At 39.8% G+C, this 27,764-nt stretch overlaps 2 protein-coding genes across 2 annotated transcripts in view; one reads left to right on the top strand and one right to left on the bottom strand.

Moving 5' to 3' along the window:
* Positions 1-328: 328 nt before the first annotated feature.
* On the bottom strand, positions 329-7,386 carry ENY2 (ENY2 transcription and export complex 2 subunit). Its single transcript, XM_071553977.1, has 5 exons — positions 7,288-7,386; positions 6,789-6,882; positions 4,508-4,578; positions 1,503-1,577; positions 329-596 (listed from the first exon to the last, which is right to left on the bottom strand). The coding sequence occupies exons 2-5, from the start codon at positions 6,854-6,856 to the stop codon at positions 520-522; spliced, it is 291 nt and encodes a 96-aa protein (XP_071410078.1). The 5' UTR covers positions 6,857-6,882; positions 7,288-7,386; the 3' UTR covers positions 329-519.
* Positions 7,387-7,482: 96 nt separating this feature from the next.
* Positions 7,483-27,764, top strand: part of NUDCD1 (NudC domain containing 1) — a 37,497-nt gene continuing 17,215 nt past the window's right edge. The window contains exons 1-3 of the mRNA XM_071553976.1: positions 7,483-7,693; positions 16,561-16,715; positions 27,374-27,559. Of these exons, the coding sequence (XP_071410077.1) occupies positions 7,576-7,693; positions 16,561-16,715; positions 27,374-27,559 (459 nt within the window). The 5' untranslated portion in view covers positions 7,483-7,575. The remainder of the gene's footprint in view (positions 7,694-16,560; positions 16,716-27,373; positions 27,560-27,764) is intronic.

The following is a 27,764-nucleotide window of genomic DNA, read 5'->3' on the forward strand; positions in this document are numbered from 1 at the left end:
GAAGAATTCAACCTCTTATGAATTGCTGAGTAAATATTTCTAACACAAGTCAGCCTTCAAACAACTCCTTGTCTAGAAAAATAGTACCAAGAGGCACACCACCAACAGCTTCATGGAGTCTAGAAAGGATACACTCAGTAGTGTGTCATATCATATTTCCCACATTTTTTTCCCCCTCCCACATTTCTGGTCAACATACTTGTTAACTGTGTTTCTTTTTTGAAAATCTGAGCAATGTTTCACAACTGTATAAAATTATGGACTGTTTAAAAACTGGGACAGGTGACACCATATTACAGTGCACTGACAGAGAGAAGAGCCTTAGAACCATGAGTCCACAAAATTTTTTATTAACGTAACACCAAGTTTAAGAAATTGTTGCAGTGCAAAGAAATTTCTATTTGTCATACAAAAAGAATTAATGATTTTCCATCCTTCAGTATGTAAACTGCACTCCAATCCTGACATGATTGATGTAATACAGAAACAGAAACACTATAACCCAGATGAATGTCAAAGTTAAAGACTGGCATGCTGTGCAAGGAAGGTTCTTATTCTTTGCAAGAGTTCTTTCTTTACACTGTCCGGTACCAAGGCTGAAACACAAATAAGAAGGCAAAAAAGTAAAAAAGACAAAACAAAAAATATGCCAATACCAACCTTTTACAACAGCTACTTCTGTTCTTTCTTTGTTACTGCAAATCTGTTAAGGCCTAACGTAACTGAAGCCACTTAATTTTCATATAGTACATCTGTATTTTTCCCATTTAAAATAGGCTAAAATTGAGTCTGTTGAGAACGCTGTTGTTACTGGTAGGGTGTTCTGCCTTATCATAGTCCAGAAAATAAGAAAGTTGGAGGGAAAGGATTATTCAACAGTCAACAGGATATAAACACCGCAAGTGTGATTATCCTACCTTTCATCTTCACAAATTTAAGACCAAAAATCTCCGTCAGGACCTCAGAGTAAGGGTATCCAGCAAGTTATTTTTAAGGCCTATTTTAATTTAAAACTTAATGAAGTTTTTCCCACTAACATCAAAGCCTATTAGAGAGTCCAAGATGAACAATATAGAGAAGACTGCAGTTTCCTTAAGTGATTTCATTTTTTTTCTCTGTATGCTATGTCCTTTACTCTTCCTGTTCCCATTATGTTAGCGCTGTAAGTTCAGATTTTCCATCTTAAAGGATCATGAATTTTAAAATATCTGTGCTGCATACACAAACTTTTCTTGTTGACCATTAACTCAAATACAGACTAAATAATAACTAAAAAATGACTAATGTAATCTGCAAAAGCAGTCTACACACACAGCTCATTACAGATTCTGAATGACTGTTAACACATATTCACATTTTATTTCTTGTTAATTTTAAGCTATTAACATTTTTCCTTCAATCCCACATAGGCAAGTTCATAATGCTGCTTTTGAAACATTAATGAAATAGAGGCAGGTATGTTTATTAATGTAGTACCACATCCATGTTTTGCATTTTCTTACCTCTGCCTTTGGGAGTGATTTCTGCCACCAAGTCATCAACAGTAACATGCTCTAATCCTTTTTCTTTAATGACATCTGGGGAAGACCAAGACCAATATTTTAAGTCTTTTAATCCATTCATTAGAAGACAAAACCTGTGCCAGTGATTAAGATACAAAACCTCCATGCATATGTCATCAGAGAATATGAAGCAGCATGTGACTTAAATGTAGGTTATTAAGTCAGTACCTACTGCATTGTACAGTGGATTAGTCTCTCACCCATGTCACAGGTTTAAGGACAGGAACTTGTCACTTCTGATGCATCTTGTTTAGCTCATATTTTAAAACCAAACATTACAAAGTTTTATCTCATCTGAGCATTACCAGATGTTCCTATTACTGGAGTGTTGTAGCAGTTCACTTATCTTCTAGAAAATATTATTTATGTAATAGATAAATGCAAACTGGAAAAAGACTTTGGAACTTTCACCTGTTTTTTTTATTTTTGATTTTAATTTTTATTGATTTTAGAAGTAATTGTAATTGCAGTGAAGGTAAATTTTAGTGTACAAGTATTTCTAGTAGCTTAAGTTCAATGTTTATACATACTAACTCCATACCCATATCAATCCCTCAAAATTCCATTAGCTATTTAGTGTTGTTTTCAAGGTGGAAGGCTGAAAAACACCTCAAGGCCTGCAACCATGAGACATAAACACAGGTAGAGTGACCTCCAAACCCAAAATACTGGAAAGCCTCCAAGTACCCTACATGCTATGGGGGAGATGAAGATGATGAAAAGAAAGTCCCAGACCACCCCAGACTCATCTCCTGATGGGGTGTGCCAGGGGGTGGGATGGGGCAGAACTGGGGATGGGTGAACAGGGATTGGATGGACATTATTATAAAAACCATGGGACCACTGTTCGAGTGCGTGCATCAATGTGTATTCCTGAAGGCCCCAGGCCTGGAAATTAAAGAACCTACCCTTTTAATCTTATCTCATATTCTAAGCTGGCTGCAATCCTGTTTTCTGCAGTCTCTTAACACAACAGAACATACAAAAGGGGAAAGCACAGACAGTAAATCCTTACTAATCTTCCTGTCAGGTTGAAACAACATGTCTCTGTATATTTCGCTGAAGTCAAAAAGTAACTCGGAAAGCAAGGAATACATCTATAGCAAAATAAAGGCAAATATTAAGATATATTGTATGATTAATACACATCAGTATTTAAACAATTGTCTACTTACAGTGCTTTGGACTCTACTGAAAAATGCAGAAATCAAAGCTGAGACATAATCTCAATTCTGTAGTATGTACCTAAAATATTGTTTAAACTTAAATGTTTTCAACTGTATGTCAGTACCTAGGATTGATTGTCCCCAAGACACTAAATATGTTTTCTGAACTGACATCACATGAAGTATTTGTAACTGCATTTTTTGGCTGAATTTCCTGAAATTACTGCAAGATTGCTCAATTATTGGTCCTAATCCATAATGGCAAGAAGCTCTGGAACAAACTACCAAAACCAAACCCCCCCAAAAAAACAACAAAACCCCCATCCCAACAAAAGAACTGAAAAAAAAAAACCCCAACAACCCCCGCAATATGTTTGAGAATGCTTAATGTTGGAAGGGACCACAGTGGGTCATCTGGAGCAGGGTCATCCTAGACCACATGGCACAGGATTGCATTCAGATGGTTCTTCAACATCTCCAGTAAGGGAAACTCTCTCTGGATAACCTGTTCCAGTGCTCAGTCACCCATACAGTTCTTCCTCATATTCAGGTGGGACTTCCTGTGCATTAGTTTCTGCCTGCTGCCTCTTGTCCTACTGCCTGGCATCACCGAGAAGAGCCTGGCTCCATCCTCTTGCCACCCTTCCTTCAGATACTTATAAATATTGATAAGGTAGCTCCTCAGTTATCTATTCTGACGGCTGAACAGGCCCAGCTCACTCAGCCTTTCGTCATAAGAGAGATACCCCAATCCCTTAATCATCTTTGTTACTCTCTGCTGGGCCCACTCCAGGAGCTCCATGTCTCTCTGTCCTTTCTTTAGACGTTATTAGGCTCTTAACACAGACAAATTAACATATATTTTTTCAGTCACAGCAGCTGCAGTTACAGTTCAAAGTACCAAATAATTTTACATAACTTGACTGTAGCAGAGTATAAAGCATACAGTTGATAAGGCAAATAAACATCCCTTTCATTATCTGCACTACTGAAATGGGTAATCTCTGGCAGTGGCATCAGGCAGACAGCTGCAAGCATGAATAATTTCAGCTTTTCCTGCTGAACCTATGAAAAAACGCTCAGTCCTACAGAAAAAAACCCACCAAACAACTTTGTAACAGAATATTGAGTTTTCAGGCACAACAAATCAGAATTAAAGTGAAATCTCAAGGGATTTATTACTTGCTTTAAGGAAATTTCATTCTTCCTGAATGCTTAAATATTATTTGTAACAGTTTCATACAATTTAGAAGTCAGTAACTTGTAGCAATGTTAAACACGTAACTCCAAACTGTTTGGGTAATTAGAGGCTCATCTGCTGGTTTTCCCTCCTCTACGTAGATCACCTTATTTTCAAGAATTGTATTCAGAAAGAGTACAAATGCACTTTCTCTCCCATATGCAGACAAAGTTCTCTAGGTTACAAGTTCTCTAAGTTCAGAGTTTCTAAGTTGCATACCACTGGATTTGCTCAATTTTCCTTTACCTTGTTTTTTATTCTCCTGCAGTAACAAAGTCATCTCTCTCAAAACAAAAAGCTTTATTATCATGAATATTTAGGGAATCAATTCCCACCCTTGTCTCAGAAGCTTTCTAAGGTTCAGATCAGAGCTCTTCCAAGATTTTTTTTTGCCAAGATAGCAAGTTGCTTTCCTGCACACAAAACTAACTGCCAGGGATACTTTCCTCTTTCCCAGGTCTCGCTTAAATTGAGTGTTAGGCAGTGAAGCCTTCATCTCAGTTGACTACAAAGGGTATTAGTTACTTGACCGCAGTTACCTTTGCAATGTGCCTTCAATTGATCCTTCCAGCCACATTCAATTAATTTGGCTCTCAGCAACTCTTTAAGGCTGTTAAAGACAATATACGAACTTGTTAAGAACAGCAAACATTCTCGACAGTTTAAATATGCTTCAGCATGAAAGTTAAGCCTACAATTACTACCCAAAAACTCCAGACCAGCAGCAGAAATGGCTGAACAGCACATGGATTCTAAACCAAATGAGTACCAATTTCAGTTAACATGTTGGACTATGAGGAGTTGGTAGCTCAAGAGCCAATTCCCAGAATTTCTTCTGGCAGAGTTGATGCTGCAGCCACAGCAAAGAGGTAGAAGCCCTTGGATCACCAGAATTGCCTGAGTCTACTCTAGTAGCAGATGTATGCTGACTTCCAAAGTTGGGAGTATTTCACTTGAAGTCAGGTCTTCAAAATAAGTAAAACCTTCCCCCCTCCTTTCTGAAAAGAGAATTCTGCACTACTGTCTCTAACTGCAGATTTCTCTCCAGTTACACATTACCTTGTGTTCAGTGAAAATGAAGGGATCCTCTATCTTCCTAAGCGTGGTTAGCTATGTAAACATAAGCAACGGGGATTCAGGCATTAACAAAGAAGACACACAGCAATCTGCCACAATGACACCTCTACTCTGTGTATCAAAAGAAAATATTGAAAGCTAGCTAAAAAAGTGGAAATTAGTATTAAAAAATAGAATGGAACATGAAAGTAAGATCTGATGTACATATATGTGGCCAGACTTCACGCATGAAGATTTGGGAAGGGCTCTCCCCACGTGGATGTGCCCTTCCAGCCTGCACAGTGGATCTTTTAGGTGCGGCACAGTGTGGGCAGAACTGGCCCCACCGTTTAAGTCCTAAGGTCCATCTGCCATGGCCGAGCGAGCTTGGACAGTGACAGTGAAGTCCTCGGGACTGTCACAGCACCCAGTACTGACCAGGGCTGACCCTGCTGAGCATCCGAGATCTGACAGCCTCGGATGGCAGGGAGGCATTGACCTGCCAGGGGATGGTCCCTACTAAGACTCAAACTCGGGTCCCTGGGATTCTGAGTCCAGTGTTCTACTTTACGCCATGGGACTGCCAAAGATCTGATAAAATAAGCTTTAATATCTTTACCCTTTATTCCATCAGGTAGCGATCCTGCTTCTCTTGTACCATTCTAAATAACTCTTGACAAAACCCTGTTTTTATTAATGAAAGGTTTGCAGCAAGACACTGACCTGTACAGGTCTAATCTCTTACTCATTGAGAGCAGATGAACTGAGGACAAAAAGCAGAGTAACCATACAGGTGAAATTAACTGCTTCTGGATATTTTTTAATTCAAGAAATTCAAGTGCTCTGCCTTCTGATCATAGTACAGCTCTCATAAATCCTGTTCATAATACAGCTTTTGATGCCCTGTTAAAACTCTTCTTACTCTTAAATTAGGATAAAATAGGTCCCAATATCATTTCAAGGTATTGCTTGCTCTGCTGAAGCTGTGTGCGATGTCCAAAGGGATGGTCACGAACAGGAAAGAAGTAGAGCACAGATACCATGTCAGACTACTAAAGGTTACACCAAGTACAGGGCTACACCATGACCCAGGAAGAAAATTCCTAATGCAGGCCCTTGAAAATAAAGGAAAACAGAGCTTTTGGTGTATGTTGTTACAAGCGCAATGAAACCATGAGGAGGGAACTATGATAAGCATGCTAATGATACGTAAACACAATGCAAATAGAACAGAATGAAGAGACAACAAAAGGCCAAGAACTGGCTGCCACACTACATTGCCCAATTTGCTTGTTTGCCTTTACTGGGATCTCTACAATGACTTGCACAAGTGTTGTTTAATGTGTTCTGCTACATATTTGTTCCCTAACATGAGAAGAAGCAAACACAAAAGTTTTATCTCATTCTCTTTATCAGGAAATACCAAAATTTAACTGCAATAAATTGCATTGAATGGTGATTTTTGTATGAACCAAGGGCATTCCAACATAAAATACCAGAATAAAAGGAAGTGTTCATAAGCCAACCATCACATGACACCAACCATCCCATCTTTTACTTCCCAAGAGCTTCTTTTCAAGTGCAAAACTAAAATAAAACTGTTCAAAAGGCATTTTTTAAAATGGCTTTATATAATACATAAGACTTTCACATACAAGCATTTGAAGAACTTAGAATTAAGGTTACGTAAATTTACTTCTAGATGTAGTTCATATTTGATGTATTTAGAGCCTCTCAATGGCATGGAGTAGGACACCATCTTACCGTTCTCGCTCTCCAGTTTCTATTAGCTTTTGGTTAATGGTTGCTCTCATCTGGGCATCTTTATTCATTTTGGAAATCTGAGGTTTCTACAAACCTGCAGAGAGCAGAGGAGAGAGGTTTGACAAGCGCTGGTGTCACTCACACAACACAAAGAAGCCACAGAGGCAGACTGCGGTGCAGTGATGTCTCCAGTGGCACACCCCGCGGTTATGACCGGAGCACCGCTGTGTGTCCAGCCCCGGGGACAGGCACTGCGCGGCGCCCTCCGTGCTCCTGCCCGAGCTCACCGGCCTACCCTCGCCGTGGGCGGCCCCCGCGCAGCCAGGCCCTCCCGCCCGGCGGCCGGAGCGAGGGAGCGGACCGGGGCAGGGGCCAGGGGGCAGAGGGGCAAGGACAGGGAGAGGGGCAGAGGCACGGAGAGGGGCAGAGGCGGGGAGAAGGGCAGAGGCGGGGGGGCAGAGGCAGGGGCAGGACCCGCTCCCGGAGCGCTCCCCCTCACCCGCCACAGCGACGCCGCTCTGAGCCCGCAGGAGGCGAAGCCGCCGCCGGACGCACTACGCGTCCCCGTGCCCGCCACGCGGGGGCCGCTGGGAAGCGTAGTCCGGGTCGGAGACTACAGCGGCCAGCACGCTCTGGGCTCGCGGCTGTCTCCGGGCCTGGACTACAGCTCCCAGCATGCCCTGCGGCACCGCCCACCTTTCCCGTGTTGCGCGGCGACGGCTCCCGCGCGTTCCCCGGAGGCCCGCGGAGTTCCCGGCTCTTCCCGAAGTTTTCCCGGAGCTCCGGCATGGCGGGCGCCGCCCACTGCTCCCTGCAGGCCAAGCGCCTGCTCCTGGACCCCAAGTTCGAGGGATACAAGCTATCGCTGGAGCCGCTGGCCTGCTACCAGCTGGGGCTGGACGCAGGTGAGGAGCGGAGTCGGCGCGGGGCTGATCCCGCCGGGCATCCCCTGGCAGCGTGGGGCGGCTCGTCCCGCCCGCCTTTCCCTTCGTCCCGCCGCGGTGCTCCGCGACCCTGGGTGCGGGTGCCCCAGGGTGCCCGAGGGACCGGTCGGCTTCTCCCGGTGTCAGTGGCTGCGGTGTGTCAGGGGTGTCCGTCGTTCCTCCTCCTCAGCCTCGGGTGTGTTCGCGGTGGACCGAGGTCTCTGTGAGATCTCTGCCTCGCGGCTCTCAGGCCCCGGGACTTTGGGCTTAACTTCTGAATGGGTAAAGAACTCCGTGTGCTAAATCTGGTCGTGGCCTGTGCCGCGAGTTGAGGCCAGATGACCGCCTGAGGTAGTTCAGAGTGCAGCGTAAACGGAGAACATGCGATTTAGAGAAATACATATCAAATTAATGTCTTATCCAAACTTCAGCAAATGAGCTGTTTTTCTTTCTTTCTCTGCCCCCAGCTCAGGGGTGGATCTTCAGGCTGTGGGTTCCATGCTCTACTCTCTCTGCCAAGCATCGTTAGTATTTGAGATGCTGGTCCATTACCAGGCTAATTCGCTCAGAAGTACATTAGCACGAAGTCCTGTTGAATATGGGCCTACAATCTTAGCTATGGCCCCTGAAATCTCTCAGCACTCTACATTTCCTGATTTGTGAATTTTAGGTCTTTTGTAAGGTGGATAAATTAGTTGTTGGGTTTTTTTCATAATGCTGAGACCATAACATAGTAATTGCTGTTTCTGTATATTTACTGAATGATATAGATGTCTACGGAGTTACCCATTATGTGTTACTTTAATTTTATGTTGAATACACTGTATTAGTAGTGTATCAGACAGGTATGTTTGCCATGCTGAATTGTCAGCAGTAAAATGGAAGTTGTGGGTAAATTGTGTATTGGAGGGCAAGTGAGCGGCACTGAGGTGGAACTGTGTATCTATGGTAGGACTGGAAAATTTAATGAGTAACGTTTTTGTTACATATTTTGACATTTTTGCTGTAAGACTGATTTAGGTGTCCCCTTTCAAAAGACAGTCCAAATGCAGGTGAGTGGATGCATACTACAGTTGTATCAAAAATGACAATGACACAGCATGGGGGCAGTCTTAGTTTGTCCCTTATTTGATGTTCTGCCTGTGGTCAAACAAGCTTTGCGGTTCTTTGATAGTCAGTTGTGCATCTGTTCTAAAGAGAATTACAAATTTTCCTTACAATACATGAATGATGAAGTTGCTAATGGACACATGAAGCAATTCAGTTCTTGTCCATTCAGGCATTTTATGTAGTAGTTACAGTAACTTATGTGATAGAGGATAGGTGTCTGTGACTGTGTTCTTTTCTTTTCCCACTTCCCACAGTCATTTCAGTCTAATTTACTCATCTGTCCTATGGACTCATTAATATTAACTCACTTATTCTGTTCTCTATCTTCATGTATATATAGATGCAGATATTGGTCCTCTGGACAGTGGAAAGATTTTGTTGTTGTATTTTGAAATTAGTAACAAGAAATATATCAGGCCTTATATCTGTCTTCCAGATATTTTGTTTTCAGTCTTCTCTTAAGCTGTACAGCTGCCTCTCCCTCCTTAATGGTTTTCTTTTGCTTCTTTCAAGGCGGTTTCCTCATAGTGCAGAGTCTGTACCTGAACTTTGTGCTTCCGGGTGTCAGTGGTCTACATACGTGTTAAATTGAGGGTATCCTTCCAAAACTTGATTTTTGTGTTGCACAGGAATAATGGGTTGAGTTGCAGAGATCGTGGATAGTGGCTTTTTGAAATTACTTGAGGGGAGAAGAAGGTAATACTATGTGAGAAGGCCAAGAAGTCTGACTTTCCAGAACATTTGTGGGCAGATTCAAAGCCTCTGAAACGTGCTGAAGAACTCAGTAGTTTGTGGGTTATTAAGTTAATACTTTTTACTATGTGAAGTGTTTGATTTGATTTTCTCAAAGTGTGACAATACAATAGCTGAAAGAAATGTCAAATGTTTAGGAACACTATCATCAGCATGATAGTTTCTGATTGTATTCACAACTGTTTGAAAAAATATGGTAGTAGAATATGGAAGATTAATGTAAAAAGGCTGTTGACTTTTTTATTGGTTTTCCAGGAAAATACTTTGTAAGTGCTTGTCTCAAATGCCTGAGAGTTGAAGTTCTACCTGTGTGACATCCCAAATTTTGTGGCAGTAAGATGAATGTGTGAAGTTTAGAGTACTTGGAATACTTGACAATAAGCAGAAATAGGTGCTCCTTCTTAAGTAGAAGCAAATTTTAACTCAGCTGTAGTTGAAGTATGTATGCAGTGTTATTACAAACTTAAATATTAAGTATCAATCTTCTTTGTCAATATTTTTATATATGTTTTTATATTTATCTTTTTTAATTAACTTCACTGCTAACTATAAAATAAAATGACAAAAAACCCCTGCCACATGGAATTGATACAGGGTTCTACCACTGGAACAGGTGGATAGCAGCACATGGAACTGCGTGGCAACTTGTGATGGTTGTCATGGTCACGTGGACCATTTTCTGAGTGTTGTGTTCACCTTAGTATTCTGTTCTAGTTTGCCTTCAACTGTCAAACTGTGGTCGGCAAGAATTTGCTGCAGTCAGACATGCAACTGATAGAGAAATAAATTTTAAAAAAATATTTCTTTGTTAGATCTCTGGTAGAAGGAAATTGTCTAGTGAATTTCTTAAAATGCTTGGCCACAGAGAAGAAGAATGGGAGAGTTCTGATACTTTCCCTTTTAAATACGATGCATGTTCTTTATACTTTTAAAAATTTGCCTGTTTCTTCCTTACTCCTGCTTGTCCTAGTTAATTCTAAACTTTCCCATCTCATCTCTCATCCTGGTAACATATTTTGACTAATAATGAGTTACAAGCTATTACACCTTTAATTGCTAACTCTTCACCCTAAATTTTGTCTTTCTTCTTACTTTTTTAAATATTTCCTTTGCATTGAGCTTTGTGGAGGAGGAAAGAGCGTCTTGTTTGCAGTCATCTCTTCTGCCTTAGTCTGATCTCAGCAGAGTCCAAAGCAGAGATTGCTGGGCATATCCTTGTCTCCAACAAGGAACATGCCCAAGATGCACAACATTTTTAAAGGATTGAGACCCTTGCTGTTTACTGATCAGATGTAATTCGATTCCTTTTTCTTTCTAGAGGCTTACAATTTATTCAGTTGTAAATATCTCTGATGCCTTTCCTTTCCATGTTGTCTGTCTGGCAGAACTTTATACCTCTAATGTAGTGGATGCTTTTCAATACAGTTACAGCTGGAAGGTACAGTAAACAGTCTCAGACATGGGGCTCTTGTTGCAAGCCATCTTTTTCAAACGTTTACAGCTGTAGTTCATAAAGCTTCAGGTCTCAGGCATGTGTGTATCTGTTGTGCTGGACTTTCATTTCTTGAGATAAAAATAAGATAATGTAGAGACAGTTTCTGCCTTGGCACTGCTGTTAAAGAAAGTGGTTCTTGCAACTGGCACGAGTCAGCTTATGCCACAGTGATACTTAAACAAATGCCATGCTGGTTTTTGGATCTTGTTCAATTCATACCTGTGTAATTTGGCCAGGCAAAACCAGTTCATTACATGGTGTCTGTCAGACTGTGCTTGTTTTCAGCAACCTGTGTGTTCATTAAACAGTTTTTTTTGTTTGTTTATCTATTAACATACTTACTGCAGTAGATTAAACAAGCCTTGTACTTTTACTCAACAACGAGATGATGCAATGAAGAATAAAACCATTTTTTTAAATTAAAAGAAAACGCCTTAATGCAGTATTAGAAGGATCTTTGAATACTGATACTAGAAAATAATCTCTTCCACTAGTAGATCAGTGTGTATGAAATAGAAAATTGCTTCCACTGGGTGGCATTGCAAAACAAGGCATGACATACTTGATATATAATACTTGATGCCACAAATTATGCTGGTATAGTTACTTTGCATATTTTGCAGTATTGTGCAGCTGCTTTGGTGTATTCACTAATACATGTAAAAATGGAGTGGCTGGGAGAGAAGGATGTTCCTCACCCTTTTTTCTCTCCCTTTTTTTTTTCCCCCCCAGTTCGGCTTCATGGTGTTTGGTGGCAGATATAAGACTTTTCTCTATAGATTCAAAATATGAGTTCCTTGATAATGTTCTTTATTCAGAGAAGATTTTTTTGACAGTGCAGAGCAATAATTATTATAATATCCAGTTAGGGATCTTATTATAACAGATCAGGTTACTACTTTTGTTGATTGTTTTGAATTGCTTTGTATCTTGTGCTTTTGCTTTTAAGTAAAAAATCTTTGAAGTGAAAATCTTTGAAGTATTTTTGAGTCAAATTGCTTTTTTAAGTGTAGAACTGGAGATAAATACAATTTGAGAAAAGTAGCATGATTTCCTTTGTATTAGTGACAATATCCCACCTAACTAAGGTTGTTGGGAAATAATATTGAAAGCTGAGATTTAATGTATATATTCCCTGTATTTGTTTTCTTTCATGGTGTGACGCAGTATGAATAAATGTTTCTGGGTTTTATTAAGGCAGATGTATTTATCAGAAATTTGAAAGAGATCACATATCATTCTGTTGAATAGCTGCCATTGACTGCTGCTTCTTAATTGAACCCAAACAGCTGAGGCTAGTAAGTTAACTAGTCTGACTCTTAAAAAGCAAATAAACAACAAAAATTCCACCCCAAGAACCCTAAAACAAAACAAACAAACCCCCCTCACAAGCCAGACAACAAATAAAAAAAATCCTGACTGAAAACAAAATAAAAACCTGCAAAACTGTGTAACTGTGAGACTGAATAAGATGATGGTCTGATTAAAGTATTTCTTCTTTTCCATTTATGTTAACTTATCTGTCTCTGAATTTACTTTTTTTAAAGTCTTCAGTTCTTCTCTCTTTTGTCCTTTATTATTTTGTACTCAGCTCTGTTGGTTTTCTTTTTTTTTTCCAAGAACCATCAAGAAATCTTGAAGGCTGTAGAAAGGAAGGAATGAACTTCATCCTAGTGTAGAATCTCCTATAAACTATCTGATCACATGGTATGTGATAGCAGGTGGCAGTTGTGTACAGATTTCACTTGATCACAATATGGGTTTCAATTAATGGAGGATGGAACAGATTCTTTAACTGGGTCATCTGGACAGAGCTCCATTTATGTATGGTGCATTCGAAAAGCAGTTGTTAACTTCTCTTGAAATGTTTCATGACAGGACAGTACACGTTTGGTTGATTTCTTGACTTAACAATCATCTAGAAATTGTATAGTTACTGACTTCCATTTATGTGGAATTAATTATGCAGTGCAATAATACAAGGGATTTGGATTTCGTATTCTTGACCCCCTTATTATTCAGGGCTTGTTAGGACTACAGGCTGGAAGACTCAAGGATGGAGAGTTTATTCATGTTCTTCTAACTTTTATAAAGTTTATCACCTTACAATCAGCTAATCAATAGTATATTTTTCCAGGAATTTTTGTGAGAAGTTATACATTCATCTAGTTTGGACTATTTTTACTATTTGTATGTATTTAAATTGCAGTTTTGACAAGAGCAACGTATCTAGGGGAGGGGGAAGGGAGAAGTGGAGAAAGGAAGCCTCACAATTTTAGGGTTTTCATGCTAAAAATCTTTGTGTTTTCGCATGTGTATTCTAATTTCAGAAGATCAGTCAATGTAACTATGCATGAAGTAGATGATGTTCTTGGTTTCACTAAAAATGTATATCCTGGATTGTATTTGGTTTAGTCTTCAATTGTTTACAGAATGTTCATGTCTTGTCATCCCTTGTTGTGTTGGGAAAAATATTTCTATGATAAAGCTTGATGATACAAACAGCTTTAAAATGCATTTTAACAATATATTCTTATTTTTTTACAGTATAATTTACTATAAAACATTCTAATTAGTTAAGGTAGAAATTGAAATGGGTAGCAGTCTTTGCCATTTTGACAGGTGTATTTTCTTCTGACTCCTTTGTTGATATTCAAGCTTGTTTTGAAGGTCTATTGCCTGTGGAACAGTAATTTAATAATTTCAGAGGTACGGAAATCCCTCCTGTGTGGTGAATATGAACAATGATTTGAGCTGAGTGGAATTAATACTGCTGGTTTGCAAATATCAACAGTGATTAGGAGACTAATTGCTAATTATACTGTCATTTTGCAAGTGTTTTATATATTATGATTGGATTTTTTGTTAATTAGGCAGTATAATCTTGCACAGTTTCCTAAAACCACTTTTATGTTAATAGCCAGTATCTCTAATGGGGTCAGTTCTGAGCCATCTAGTGAGTATCTGATTGTTGGGTTTGTGATAGCTGCAGTGGCACTAATGGCACTGTCAGATGAACTGCTCTTTACAGTAATTGGTGTTCTGACAGAGTAAACTATTTCTGCTTCAGTAGGTTTTAAGTAGGTGCTATAGAAGAGACTAAGAAATCTGAGTGCTGTTGCACAGAGTTGTGAATGGTCGCTGTTATGGGGAGGGGTTGAAATGAAATACTAGAAATATTTCCTCACTCTGTTTTTGAGCAGAAAAGAGAATAAAACAGGAGTTGGACAATTAGGAATTAAAATAACTGTGAATTTTTGCTATGAAAAGGATTAGCTTTGAGGTGCTTTCCCTATTCTCTGGGCTTTAGTGCTAATCATCTTGAACTGACAGAGTTTACTTATAACTTTCTAAAATACTTTGCTTGTTGTGTGACGTTCGAGGTAAGTTTTCTGTAGAAAGGCTAAGGATCCTGGGATGACTGTAGTGGAGTGTGAAGTGGAGTTCTGGTCTATCTGAGACTGTTTGCAGAAGGATGGAGTAGACCTGTGCTAATGTATTTTGAGATGTTGGGACTACTGCTTGATCTCTGTATAGATATGGAATAGGAAAAAAAGAGCTGCAGATAGTTGAAATAAAAACCTGGTTAGTCTTTGAAAGATAATCCAGTTGAGTACAGGTTTTCTGTTTGGAAAAGTCTTGCTCAAGTGGGTGACTGTAGGTAGCATACTTCTTGCCTTGATGAAGGTATTATTTTAGGGAACAGACATTCTTTGCAGCTTCTTTCAATTAGAAAACCTTAGCCTGAAATTTTGATGGCATATTGGACATTTCCGAAGACTCCAGCCTCAGTGGGAGTGCTAGGATGATGAAGGGGTTTTCGTTTTGGGTTTGTTTGTTGTTGTTTTTATTGTTTTTTAATTACCACAAAATAATTCTGCTTTGTGTTGTTTTAATCTTTTGCTGTGCAAGTGTTAAAGCTTGGTTCAGAAATTAAGACTATGAAAGCCATGGAGTTATATGGAATGTTTCTTTTGCCTGCTGTTTTCCTGGAGTTACTATAGAGCAGAATTTTTTTCCCTTACTGTAATACCATGTACAAACTTACAAGTAGGTTTTACATTGTTGCGTGTGTCTTTCTTCTTGTGAGGGTTGTTGAGAAATTGGAACCCAACACATGCTGGTAAGAGACAGGATAGGCCTGCTGGGGTTGTGTGGCAGGGTTTTGATAGCAGAGGGTTACAAGGGTTGGCTTCCGTGAGAAGCTGCTGGAAGCTTCCTCCTTGTCTGGCAAAGTCAATGCCACTGCTGGTCAAGGATGAGCCCATCAGCCATGGTGGTAACACCTCTGGGATAACATGTTTGAGAAGGGTAAAAAGTTGCTGCAGAAGAACAATTGCAGCCGGAGGGAAGAATGTGACTGTGAGAGAAACAATTCTCTCCACACCAAGGTCAGTGAGGAAGGAGTGCTCCAGTGAGAAGGTGCTCCAGGTGCCAGAGCAAGGATCCCTCTGCAGCCTGTGGTGAAGACCATGGTGAGGCAGCTGTACCCCTGCAGCCCATAAAGGTCCATGGTAGAATAGAGATCCAACTGCAGCCTCTGGAGGACCCCACGGTGGAGCAGGTGGATACACCCAAAGGAGGCTGTGATGCTGTGGAAAGCCCGTGCTGGAGCAGGCTCCTGGCAGGACCTGTGTACTCATGGGGAGAGGAGCCCATGCTGGAACAGGCTTGCTGGCAAGACTTGTGACCTCATGGGGCACTTATGCTGGTGCAGTCTGTTCCAGCAGGACTGTGCCCTGTGGGAGGGACCCCCTCAGCAGTTTGTGAAGAGCTGCAGCCTGTGGGAAGGTCTCACGTTAGAGAAGTTTGTGAAGGACTCTCTCCTGTGGGAGGGACCCCATGCTGGAGCAGAGAAAGACAATGAGGAGGAAAGAGAAGGAGAGAGGTGTGATGAACTGACTATAACCTCCGTTCCCTGTCTCCCTGTGCCAGTGGAGGAGAGGAGGGAGAGACTAATGGGAATGAATTTGAGCCTGGGAAGAAGGAAGGGGTGGGGGGAAGGTATTTTAAGATTTGATTTTATTTCTCATTACCCTGCTCTGATTGGCAGTAAATTAAACTAATTTCCCCGAGTTATGTTTTGCCTCTGATAGTAATCGGTGAGCGATCTCTCCCTGTGTTCATCTTCACCCATGAGCCTTTTGTTATATTTTCCTCTTCCCTGTTCAGCTGAGGAAGGGAATGGTAGAGTGGCTTTAGTGGGCATCTGGCATCCAGCCAGGGTGAACCCACCACAGGAGGCCACTGTAAGTGGTAATAGTTATTACATGATCAAAGCAAATGACTGCAGTGCCCTTCAGTCAGGATGACTTTCCTTCCAAGTTTATGGTGAAATTTTAAACTATATATACACAACGTATTTTTCTTCAAATAAAGCAGACCTATGAAATGAAAATGGAAGAATTATTTTTAAATTATTAGTTTGAATTTTAAATTATTACATTGTAAAGAAGTTATTATTAAAATAATCTTTTTCTCTTCCCTCCAGCTGTAGCAGAAGTGCAACTTCGTGATGATCAATATACCCTTGACCACATGCGTGCTTTTGGCATGTATAATTATCTTCACCTTGATTCCTGGTACCAGGATAATGTCTACTATGTTGATCAGTTTGGAAGAGTTATGAATCTGTCAGTGACTCTGGTAAGAATAAACTTTTCTTTTTAAGTTTTTGAATTTGAAAAGGTGGGGGTAGATGAGAAAAAATATGGTAAGTAGGATCCCAGTGGAAAAACTGGGGGAAGCTATTGCCAAGAAGACAGGTTGATCAGCAAAAATGCATTTTAACAGGAGGGATTAAAGGATTTTAAGGGAGATGTCTGGCTTCTTTTTGTTAATAGTATTGCATTAGTATTGCAATAGTGTGTGGTGTCCCACCCGTAAGGGGAAGGGGGCACCCAGAATTTGAAGGTGCTCATGGTCCAAAGGAACAACAAAAGTCAGAGGGTTCACAAAAGCTTACTAAGTTTTTTTAGTGAATTACACACTTGGCATGGAAATTGGTATGCTAGTCCCTGACCTCCTAGGATAAGCACATGGCAGTGGGTTTTGGACAAGGAGCTAGGGTGAAAAGAAAGGACAAAGAGAGGGATGGGGAGGGAGGAGGGAAAGAGAGGGAGAGGAGAATTAAGAAGGGTGAGAAAGATAGAAAGGAAGAAAGAGAGAAAAAAGAGATCACTAGTCCTGGCTCCATTATTGATCCAGCTAATATGATGTCCAGGGTCCTAGAGTTGCCACCCAGGCTTGTTGTGAGTGGGGTACCTTTAACTGGATAGGTTTTTCTGCCCTGAAAATAGGTGACTCATTTGCTATGGAAATTAGTTCTCATGTGCAGTTTGTTCTTCCAAACCTTTCTGGAAATGGGTTTGAGGGCTTCAGGGGTCCTTTGGTGGTCTTGATCTCCCCCTACAGTCCGTGCCCACTTCTCAGTCTTGTTCCTGCACTTGCACTGTGCTGTGCTGTGCTTATCTCCAGGAGCTAGAACAAGGGTACTTCTCCCAGAAATATGCGGTCCTGCTTCTATATGGCCACCTTCTCCAGCCACATCCTGTTCTTCTTCACAGTGTGTTATTACCAACAATCCTTGGTTGGCTCCACAGCCATCTGATTATCAGTGTTGGAGACACGCATTAGCCCTTATCTTCTAGGCTTATATGGAGTGTTGGATCTGCTTCCTTTCTGGGGAAGACAGACATGATGGCAAGCTGAAGAAAAGCGTAGATATTCTTTTCTAGTTGCTGTCTCTCTCTCCCCCCTGCGTTATTTGATGTTTGTTTGCTTACTTGAAAATCCAGCCCTTTCAGATATAAGGAGAGAAAGAAACTGTACATTTTAGAATTAGAAATGAAAGCCTTTATGGACTAATGGCTTAATCTAGACATCACTTGTTGGTGGCAAAATGATGCTGTTGACCCTGGGGAAACTTGAAATACTGTAAGCAAGCTAGGCAGAGTCTGAAAAACGTGTTTTCTGCTTTTATACTGGTGGTCTTAAGTAGTCAACTCTTGTATTTCTTTTGAGCCATTTTAATGCATGATGCTTTAGTTTCCTTTACAAAACTGTTCTTCATTCCAGAGAGGAAAGGAGATGGCTCTATGGATACCATGTTTCTGGCACATACAATTGTAGTGCTTGGCCATTAAGGAAGAAAAGTCTATATGGAAAGCGAAATATCCATTGTCATGCCAGCAGGGAATTTGACTTCTAACCCTCTGGGACAACAGAAAACACAAAGTGGTGTGTGAATTTTTGAGAGCATGTGGTTTAGTCTGTGCAAGGTTCTAGGGACAGAAATTACTAGGCCAGGACTAAACTGAGAAAAATCCTGAGACTGTAGTTTTAGACTTTTCTAGAAATACAAGTTTCCAGAGGATGATAGGCTGAGAAATGAAGCTGCAAAATCGTTGCTTTGCTTTTCATAGAATACGGAAACAGTTCGAGCCTTTGGCAGACTCTTTCTGAGACAAAATAATCTTCCAAATCTTTTGAGATCGTCTGGATTCTTAGTCGGAAGGTCTAAAAGAAAGGAACTTGTCAGGGAAAGCCTTCTGTGAGCAGTGGCTTGTCACAATCTCTTTTTGTGTTTTGTCCTTGAGTTTGTTAACCTTGGCTTGCTGCTGGATGCAAACGCAGACACTCTCTCACTCCCCATGTTCAACAAGATGGGGAGGAAATAAGACAGAAAAGTTTGTGGATGAAGATAAAACCAGGAAGATCATTTACCAATTACCATGATGGGCAGAACAGACTTGTCTTTGGGGAAAATGATGTAATTTATTGCCAATTAGAAGTAGCGTAGAATGATGAGAAAGAAAGTCACACAAAGCTTGTTCCAGGAACTTGCTCCAGCGTGTGCTTTTCCATGGGCTGCAGGGGGACAACTGCGGGCAAACCTCTGCTTCCCACCACTGCCTTGGCTGGCAGACTCAACTGTGCCCAATGGTGACTCACTCCCATGGAGTTGCAAGTGGCTGTGTGCGCCACGGGGCAGCCTGGCCCCTCCCCACCGAGGCCACCCCTGCAGGTCCCCCTTGCCTGCACAACACAGACACCCACTACCTTTCTTCATTAGGAGGACACTGTGTGTGTAAATTTATTTCTTAGCAGATAGAGGACTTTACAACAGACAGTAAATTGACGTAAGAATTATTCTTCCCTAAGACCAATTTCAAGATGATGGCACTTGATTAAAATGTTGTCACAAGTTTCAGTTCCACCTGAACTAGGAAATAAAGCCGATTAAACTGTGAAATAAATAGGCACCATCTTTTGTCCTAATGCACAATACAGTGCTGTTTTGCAAAGGAAACATGTTTGCATATGTATAAAAAGGAGTGTGTGTTCAGAAACATCAACAAGGTATCACATTACAAATGTGCCTGGCCGTATATTAGTCAAATGTATATTACAAGTAAGATTGGTTTTGGCCGAGTATAGCTTACAATTAAAATTAATTTCATCTTCTTTAAAACAGAATATGGATTAGGTTGACAAGTTCATCCTAAGTCTAGAGTGAAAGGAGACACAGGCTTTTTTTTATGTCTGATTTTTGTTGTAACTTTGATTCTAATATGACACTGTGTTGGTTATCCATAAATCATGAATTATCCCTTCAATTTAGGTGTTTAAAAAGATGTCATCTGTGAAGGCAAAAAGGATTTGTAATACCTTGCCACTTGCTAAAAATCACACATAATTGGAAAAAGAAAAGTGATCAGCCTAAGTGGTTTTTCTGTGTTGATGGATGAGTATTCAGGTGGGGGTTTTTTATACCAGGTTAAGGAATTTGTTACCCTAATTTGGCTGGAAGTACTGTAGAATAGCTTTCACATTCTCCTATTAAAACTATTGGACTTCTTTCATTCAATAAGCCAGAATTAATTGATAATTGACTCTAAAGATCCAATGGGTAGAGTAGTGACAGGATTACTGAGTTGGGGTTTTTTGCTTGGGCATGTTTTTGCATCTGACTCAACTTTGTTGGTTGCTTAATGTTTGTAGTCTCCAAACATAGCTGGAAAATATTAAAAGTTTACTCTAGCAGTTAAATTGGCCTTGGTTTCTTGACCATAAATTCTTCATGCAAAGACAACTTTATTTCTTTCTATGTTCAAATAATCAAATTGAGAAATTGTGGCAGGAACTCTTTTCACACTTAATTGAAACCCTTAATGTTGTCTATACTTTCATCTTTTTTTGATTTCCAAGAAGAATTAGCCATGGACTACTGTTTCTATAACTTTCAGTTAACTTCAATTTAGAATAGTAGCACCAGACACAATGTGGGAATTCTGTTTGAAACAAGTGAGAATAAGGAAGCAGATGAAGCCAAGAACAACAAAATCTTTTAGTGTTCTGTTTCAGGGATTTAAATACTTGCCTTTTTGTTATTTGTAGTGCTGGGTATGAACATTTCTTCACAGTTTGAGAGATATGTCAAATGCCTAGGTATTTTGATTTTTCATAAAAACAAAGTTTTGTATTTGTTATTGCTATTTTGTGGGGATTTCTTATGACTTACAGCTTTTATTTTTTTCCTTTCTTTTTTTGGTATATTTTGGTTTTTATCATTCTTAGTCTTTTTCTTGGAAACTCCATTTATATTTCAAGTCTTTTATGAAATATCATGTTTGTACACTAAATATCATGGTTTAACCCCAGCTGACAACTAAGTACCATGAAGCTGCTTGCTCATTCCCCCTCTTCCATGCCCAGTAGGATGGGAAGGTAAAACCCATGTGTTCAGATAAAAATAATTTAACAATTAACATAAAGTAAAATTTAATAATAACAATAACAAATAAGAATGAAAAGTATGATAACAAAAAGAGATAAATAAAATCCAAGCTAAAACAAGTGATGAACAATACAGTTGCTCACCACTTGCTGATGGATGCCCATCCCTGAACAGCAGTTGGTCCCTCCCAGACATTTCCCCCAGGTTTATATACCGAGCATTATGCCATATGGTGTGGACCCTCTGACCAGTTTGGGTCAGCTGTCCTGGCCATGCTCTCTCTCAGCGTCTTAGGTACCTCCTCACAGGGAGAGCATGGGAAACTGAAAAGTCTTTGGGGAAAGCATTGTAACCGAGGGAGACGGGTTTGCGACCTGCTGAGACAACTTCACAGAAGTTAGCAGTAACAGGCAACTTCATTCATCCGCTCACAAAACTCTTATACACTTCAAAAGCTGAATTCCTCCGCAGCTCTGCCACCTTGGCACTGATAATTGGTTAACAATGCTGTTTGCATGACAATGCCTGCTCTAATTGGCCGATTACACACATCTGTTGAGAGGGTGGCAGGAGCTGCTGACCTCATTAACTAGTCCTTGAAGCTACAACACGCTAAGTACAGAAACAAGTTCAATACACAACTCACACTTTAGATCTAAGAGCATATGAAATCCCAACAAAGCATTGCTTAACAACAACCAAAACATGAATGTGTTATCAACATTATTCTCATGCTAGATCCAGAACAAAGCATTAGGATGAAAATTAACTCTATCCCAGTCACAACTAGGACATTATGACAAAGTTTTTGTGTCTTAGGAACAATACAATTTCTTAATGCAACTTAAAAAATTTAAATCTTACAGGCATGCCAAAGAAACTAAGTAAAATGTCACTCCTTAACTATGAAGGTAAGACATGCATATTTAAATGCGGGCTGGCATGGGGGAGTCAGGAACAGTACAGGGTTTTTTTTAAGCTTTCATTTTACATTTTGCCTCTTGTACCTGCACCCTGGCTCCTCATTGTGAGCAACTGAAGTACAGCCTGGCTTTTGTCTGCCTGACTTTGCCTGTGGAGGAACCATTTGCTCAGAATTTCTACACAAACTTGAAACCTGGGCTTCTTTAAAGGGTCAAAATCAGGGTTAGTGCCATAGGCAGGTGAGGCAAACTGCTTAAAGCTGACAGTCAAGGCACCCAGATGAAATCTGGAATAGATAAATAGAATGACAGAGGCCGGAAGGAAGCAGAGTACACTGTCAAGAATTATACAAGTGTGCAAAGCTGGAATTAAAGGCCAATGGAAAAGGTAAGAGAGAGATTGGAGTGACAAATAGTTAAACAAGGGAAGAATCCTGGCAGAGCATTGAAGAGAGATGAAGAACCGAGTCTGACAAGAAGTTTTACCTAGTTTTTTCTTCAAGAAACCGTGTTGCTATCATTTAAACCTAATTGCAGTGATTAAACCTGACTTCTGTTTAAATTGCTGTCGTTGTTTTAGCCAGTTCTTGCTAGTATAATACATGACTACATAACATCACCATCCCCTCATGCTTCTGAAGTAGGGAATTACTATTAACCCCAGGTAATAAGCTGGTAAACAAAGAAACAGTAAGTTAAAAAGCAAATCTGACACAGAAGGGTTTTAAGGGCAGGTTTTGTTTCAGCTTCAAGGAAGTCTGTCCTTTTCCTCATCAGAATGAGATTAGAAACTGTTCTAATAAATGAGTATGGTTAAATTATTGTACAGAAAGGTTGTGAATAAGAGCATTTCCTTTCTTGCCTATTGAAAGGCTTTGTAATGAAGATTATTTTTCATTTTTTCAGTTTTTTTGAGTTCTGAAATTCCTGCTTAGTGCTGATAAATCTGATATGAACTTTGAAGATTAAGTAGTTGGTAATTCTTTTTCTAATTGCATCCAAAATGACTTGAAGCTTACTGTTAAGATTCACTTGAAGGCTGACAAATGTGGTCTTCTGTATTGTTATATAGTATAGCCCTGTAAATCACTGGTAAAAAAAATGTTGCTTCTTCTTTCCATGATAAGATACATGGGACTGCGACTTTCTTTTCCTGGGCTCAGTAGTCATCATTGCTAGTTACAATGGAACTATTTCATTGTAGAAAAAACTCTTTTCAGTGAAATGTGAAAATTAAATAAAATACGAGAAAGACAAAATTCTTTATATGTAGTGTTTGTGTAATATTTGTTTGGGTTGTGAGTTTGCTCTGTTTCTTTCCTTTTTTTTCATTTTAATTCTTTCATTCTCACCTGCTGAATGTGTTAAAATCAGTAGAATAGTTCAAGGGGTATAGTGATACAACTGAATCTACAAACTGACCCTGAATGCTTCCAATAATGAAAAATCAAATTTGCATATTTTCCATTGCAGGTTTCATAACCTTTATGTAGCACACTGTGATCTCTAATATGAATTCAAGTAAGCCCAAAAGGCAAGCAGGCTATATCTGTTTGTCATTTGGTCTTCTTTTTCTGTTGCTTATTAAAATGGTACTTACCCAAATCCAGTTTCTCTTGCTTACCTTTGAACATGTGTTAAATGCACATCTGATTTGACTAAAATCCGGAAAATACAAAGGATTTGAAATGGAATCTCAACAAATGAGACCGTAGCACACTTTGCATTCATAAATGTGCTCTTTTTGTATTGCATGCACGTGCCCCCAGTACAAAGTACTATTTTTGACTACCTTATTTCACAGAGCAGAGTGAGTTTTGTTTGCTAGAAGTAGACATATATACAGATTATTTCCCCCTCCCTCCTCCAGCTACTGATTGTTTGACTGAAAATAGAGGGACACAGAAGTTGCTTAGCCCATTTGTGGCTGAATTTTGTTATGAGAGACTATTTTCGTTTGGTATGTTTTCACTGCTTTTTCTTAGTGTCATGCCTTAGTACAATAAAGATGGGCCTAAGAAACATTGTGGCATTACATGTTTCCTCCCACCGAGGTTTTCAATACAAAAATATGCTTCTGTTTGTGCTTCCTTTTACATACTTGTAAATATCTTCAAAACTGTCCTTGTAATGTTTTTCAGATTCTGTTTTTCTATTTTCACAAATATATATCTACTTAAATATGTTTTCACTTTAGTGACACTAATGCTGATTTTTAGTGACAAGGGAGGAATTTCCCTCTTGTTAAACAGAGGTTTCTGATTTGTAGAGCTTCAAAAATAGTTGTAGATTAACTGACTGGAAATGAGCCTAGTGAAACAAAACAGAAAATAATTTAGTTAGCTCTATGATCATTAGTTATGTTCTCTATGTGATCTCTTTGTTGTTGGATTAAGAAGATAGCTTGGGTTTAAAAAGGGAAATGTTGATCCTTAAAGGCCCATCAGGCACTTTTTCTTTGTTTTCCAGAGATTATTTGTTCAAATACAAGTGGTACACTAGCTTGTGAAATACCTACAAAACCTATTGTATCTAGTTTTGTTTAGTTTATTATTCATATATATATAAAACTGCCTTCAAGATGAGGAGAAAGGACCAGAACTTCATGAGAAATGTTCCTTTAAGATACAGAAAAGACATAACAAGAATTCCTTTTCTTTTTTGTTATTACTGGGAGACCTATTTGAAGACCTCAAATCAGATTCTGAAGTCTGTGAATCAGTAAAAGGAATGAGGTGCTAAATATGGTGAGGTTTGTTTTAGAATTATGGAACAACCCGGGTTGGAAGGAATCTCAAAAGATTATAGTGTCCAGGATTCCATGGCAAAAGGAGCCTAGATGAGATTATCTAGTACCCTGTCTGGTTGCATCTTGAAAACCTCCAGTGATGGACATTCTGCCATATTCTTGAGAAGGTTGTTCCAGTCACTCATTGTTCTCATGGTAAAAGAATTCTCTTAGTTTTAGATGAAATCTCTCCTGGTGCAACTTTCAGCTGTTATCTTCTCTATGTGACTTCTTGTGAAGTGAGGCCTCTGGCCTCTTTGTAGCTGCCCTTTAAGTACTGGAATACTGTGATGAGGTCTCCCCTGAATCTTCTCCAGGGAGACAAGGCCCAACTCCTTTAGTTTTCCAGCCCTTTGATGGTGTTCATGATTGTCCTTTGCACACTTTCTAATCTGTCCATGTCTTCTTTCAGTTGTGGGGGACCGTAACTGGACACACTGGTCTAGGTGTGGCCTGACTGGTGCTGGGTAGAGTGGGATGATCACATCTCTTATGTCTGCTAATGCTTCTGCAGATGCAGCCCAGGATCTGATTTGCCTTTATTGCTGCAGCATCACACTGCTGACTCACAGTCAGCTTGCTGTCCACTGGGGCCCGCAGGTCCTTTTCAGCAAGACTGCTCACACCACCCCCTCCAGATCCTGACCTGGACTGGCTGCTTTCATTTTTCCATTCCAGGTGCAGGACCTTGCTCTTGTCTTTGCTTATCTTTACAGCATTCTTGCTGTCTCACTTTTCCACGCTGTCTGGCTCTCTGTGCCAGATGGTTCTCTCTTACAATGTGTCTATGCCACTACCTAGTTTAGTGTCATCACCAAATGTGGTGAGGGTGTTTTCAATTCCATCATCCAGGTAATTTACGAAGGTGTTCAGCAGTGTGGGGCTTGGTATGAATCCCGGAGAGACCCCACTTGTGACAGACTGACAGCCTATTTTATTTAACAGCAGATTAGTTCAGTTGAAAAATTTCAAGCAATTAAGTTATAGATGTAGTTGAAAGATTATAGAGATGTGACTGTGATGTATCTGAATGTTTGCCTCATATTTTTCTGTGAGAATATTTTGTTTGTGCTCTGAATACTGCAGCCGGATCAACATCATAAGTAGCTGATCAAGCTGCATTGCTGATAGAGCATGTCCTGACTGTTTTTTTAAATTGTGATGCCAAGTTCTTTTCAAATCATGAGGATTTTGTTGGGTTTTTTCCTTAACAAGCCTCTTGGGTATTCAGAGATTACTTCAACACAAAAAATATAGATAAATCTTAGTCCTAAGCAGGCAGTGGCATTGTTGGCATTCCCTGAACCAAATAATGAGGAGAGTTACAAAGCCTTGCTCAGCAAAGAAAAAGCTGTATGTGAGAGTTTAATCCCTAAAAGATACCCTGGAAGACATGCCACTGTACTTAATGAAAACAGTTGTAAATTAAATTTTCAGCATGAAAGCCATTTTTTTCTGTTAGGATTAGCAGGAAATTAAGAACATGACACAGAACTGAAGCAGAATTTCTGAGAACAATTACTGGAAATAAAGATGAAATTGGTTATCTAACATTAATTTTGCACTATTATTGAATCAGGCTGTTTTGTGTAAAGATAATAAAATAGGAGTACTGGATCTTTTCGATAAAATGTAGTAGTAGGTATAATTTTTTTAAAATCTGCGTATCTTTTGTTTGTTGAAGAATTACAACATCTCTGCAATTTGTTCACTATAATGTCTCTGTTATTCATGCTCAAAAACTATCTGTAATTTGCCTTAAGAAAGATTGCAAGGTGCCATTGCAACAGGGAACTAAATAGAGTTATCCTGTGAGTAGTAGAATCATAGAATTGTTTAGGTTCAAAAAGACCTTTAGTATCACTGAGTCTAACCTATCACCCAGCACTGTCAACTCCACCACTAAAGCATGTCCCTAAGTGCCACGTCCACACATCTTTTAAATACTTCCAGGGATGGTGACTCCACCAGCTTCCCTGGGCAGGAATGCTTGACAACCGTTTTGGTGAGGAAAGTTTTCCTAACACTCAGTTTAAACCTCCCCTGGCACAACTTGAGGCCATTTGCTCCTATTCTGTTGCTTATTACTTGGGAGAAAAGACTGACCCACATCTTGCTACAACCTCCTTTCAGCTAGTTGTGGAGAGCAGTAATGTCCCCCCTGAGCTGCCTTTTTTCCAGGCTAAACATCCCCCAGCTCCCTCAGCTGCTTCTCATCAGACTTGTGCTCCAGACCAGCTCTGTTACCCTTCTTTCTCTGAACACCGGGTTTGAGATGCAGCCTCACCAGTGGTGAGTACAGGGGGACCATCATTGCACTGGTCCTGCTGGACACACTATTTCTGATACAAGTCAGGATGCCATTGGTCTTCTTCACCACCTGGGCACACTGCTGGCTCATGTTCAGCTGGCTGTAGACAAGCACCCCTGAGTACTTTTCCACTGGGTTACTTTCCATCCGCTCTTCTGCAAGTTAATTTAAGTCTCTGCATTTTTACTGGGACTAGAATTATTTGATGTAAGTGATTAATTATATGGGAATACTCAGGGAAAAGAAATTAAAGGCCTTGATTTAATGCAAAATATAATTAATGCTGTAAAATAGAAGTTAAAAAAAAGGGTGCTGAAATATCAATTAGAGAACTCTCAAAGAAAACCAGCTTATTGAAATTCCACCACCTTTTCCACATACGTGGGTATTAAGTTTGCTAGCCACTTTTTTTCTAAATATGCTCAGTGGCAGAAAGAAGCTGAAAAATTGCTACTGAGATTTGTTATTCTCAATTTGTCTGTAATATTAACTGGAACTAATAAATACTTCACAGATTCTTAGTTCATGACTGTTTGTTTATAGGACACCGCTCTACAAAAGCCAAGAGAAGTTTTCAGGCTGCCGGCAGACTTGACTGCATATGACAATCGCCTTTGTGCCTCGATACACTTCTCATCTCCCACACTGGTGACCCTTTCTGATGGGACAGGAAGACTATATTTGATTAAATCAGGGCAGCGTGGAAACAGTGCATCTGAAAAGTGGGAAGTAAGTCCTGCACTAACATATTTAAGAGTTGTACATCTACCAAATAATTCTTTTTGTTGCATTTCTTAAGCGAATTGCATGTATGCAATGTGGAAGAAGTAAGCTTTAAATCATTACTCTGTATCACTGATACAGAAATGTGACTAAATGGTTTCTTTATAAACAAAATACCTGAAATTCAAGTTTTTGAAAGGGAACAACCTTT

This window comes from Pithys albifrons, chromosome 4, assembly GCF_047495875.1.
Source record: "Pithys albifrons albifrons isolate INPA30051 chromosome 4, PitAlb_v1, whole genome shotgun sequence".
Lineage (NCBI taxonomy): Eukaryota > Metazoa > Chordata > Aves > Passeriformes > Thamnophilidae > Pithys > Pithys albifrons.

Coding starts and splice junctions, on each gene's coding strand:
- ENY2 (XM_071553977.1), bottom strand. CDS start 6,856: ATGAATAAAGATGCCCAGATGAGAGCAACCATTAACCAAAAGCTAATA. Junction 4,579..6,788: donor GAAACTGGAGAGCGAGAACG/GTAAGATGGTGT, acceptor TGTCTTTAACAG/CCTTAAAGAGTTGCTGAGAG. Junction 597..1,502: donor AATCACTCCCAAAGGCAGAG/GTAAGAAAATGC, acceptor TTTGTGTTTCAG/CCTTGGTACCGGACAGTGTA.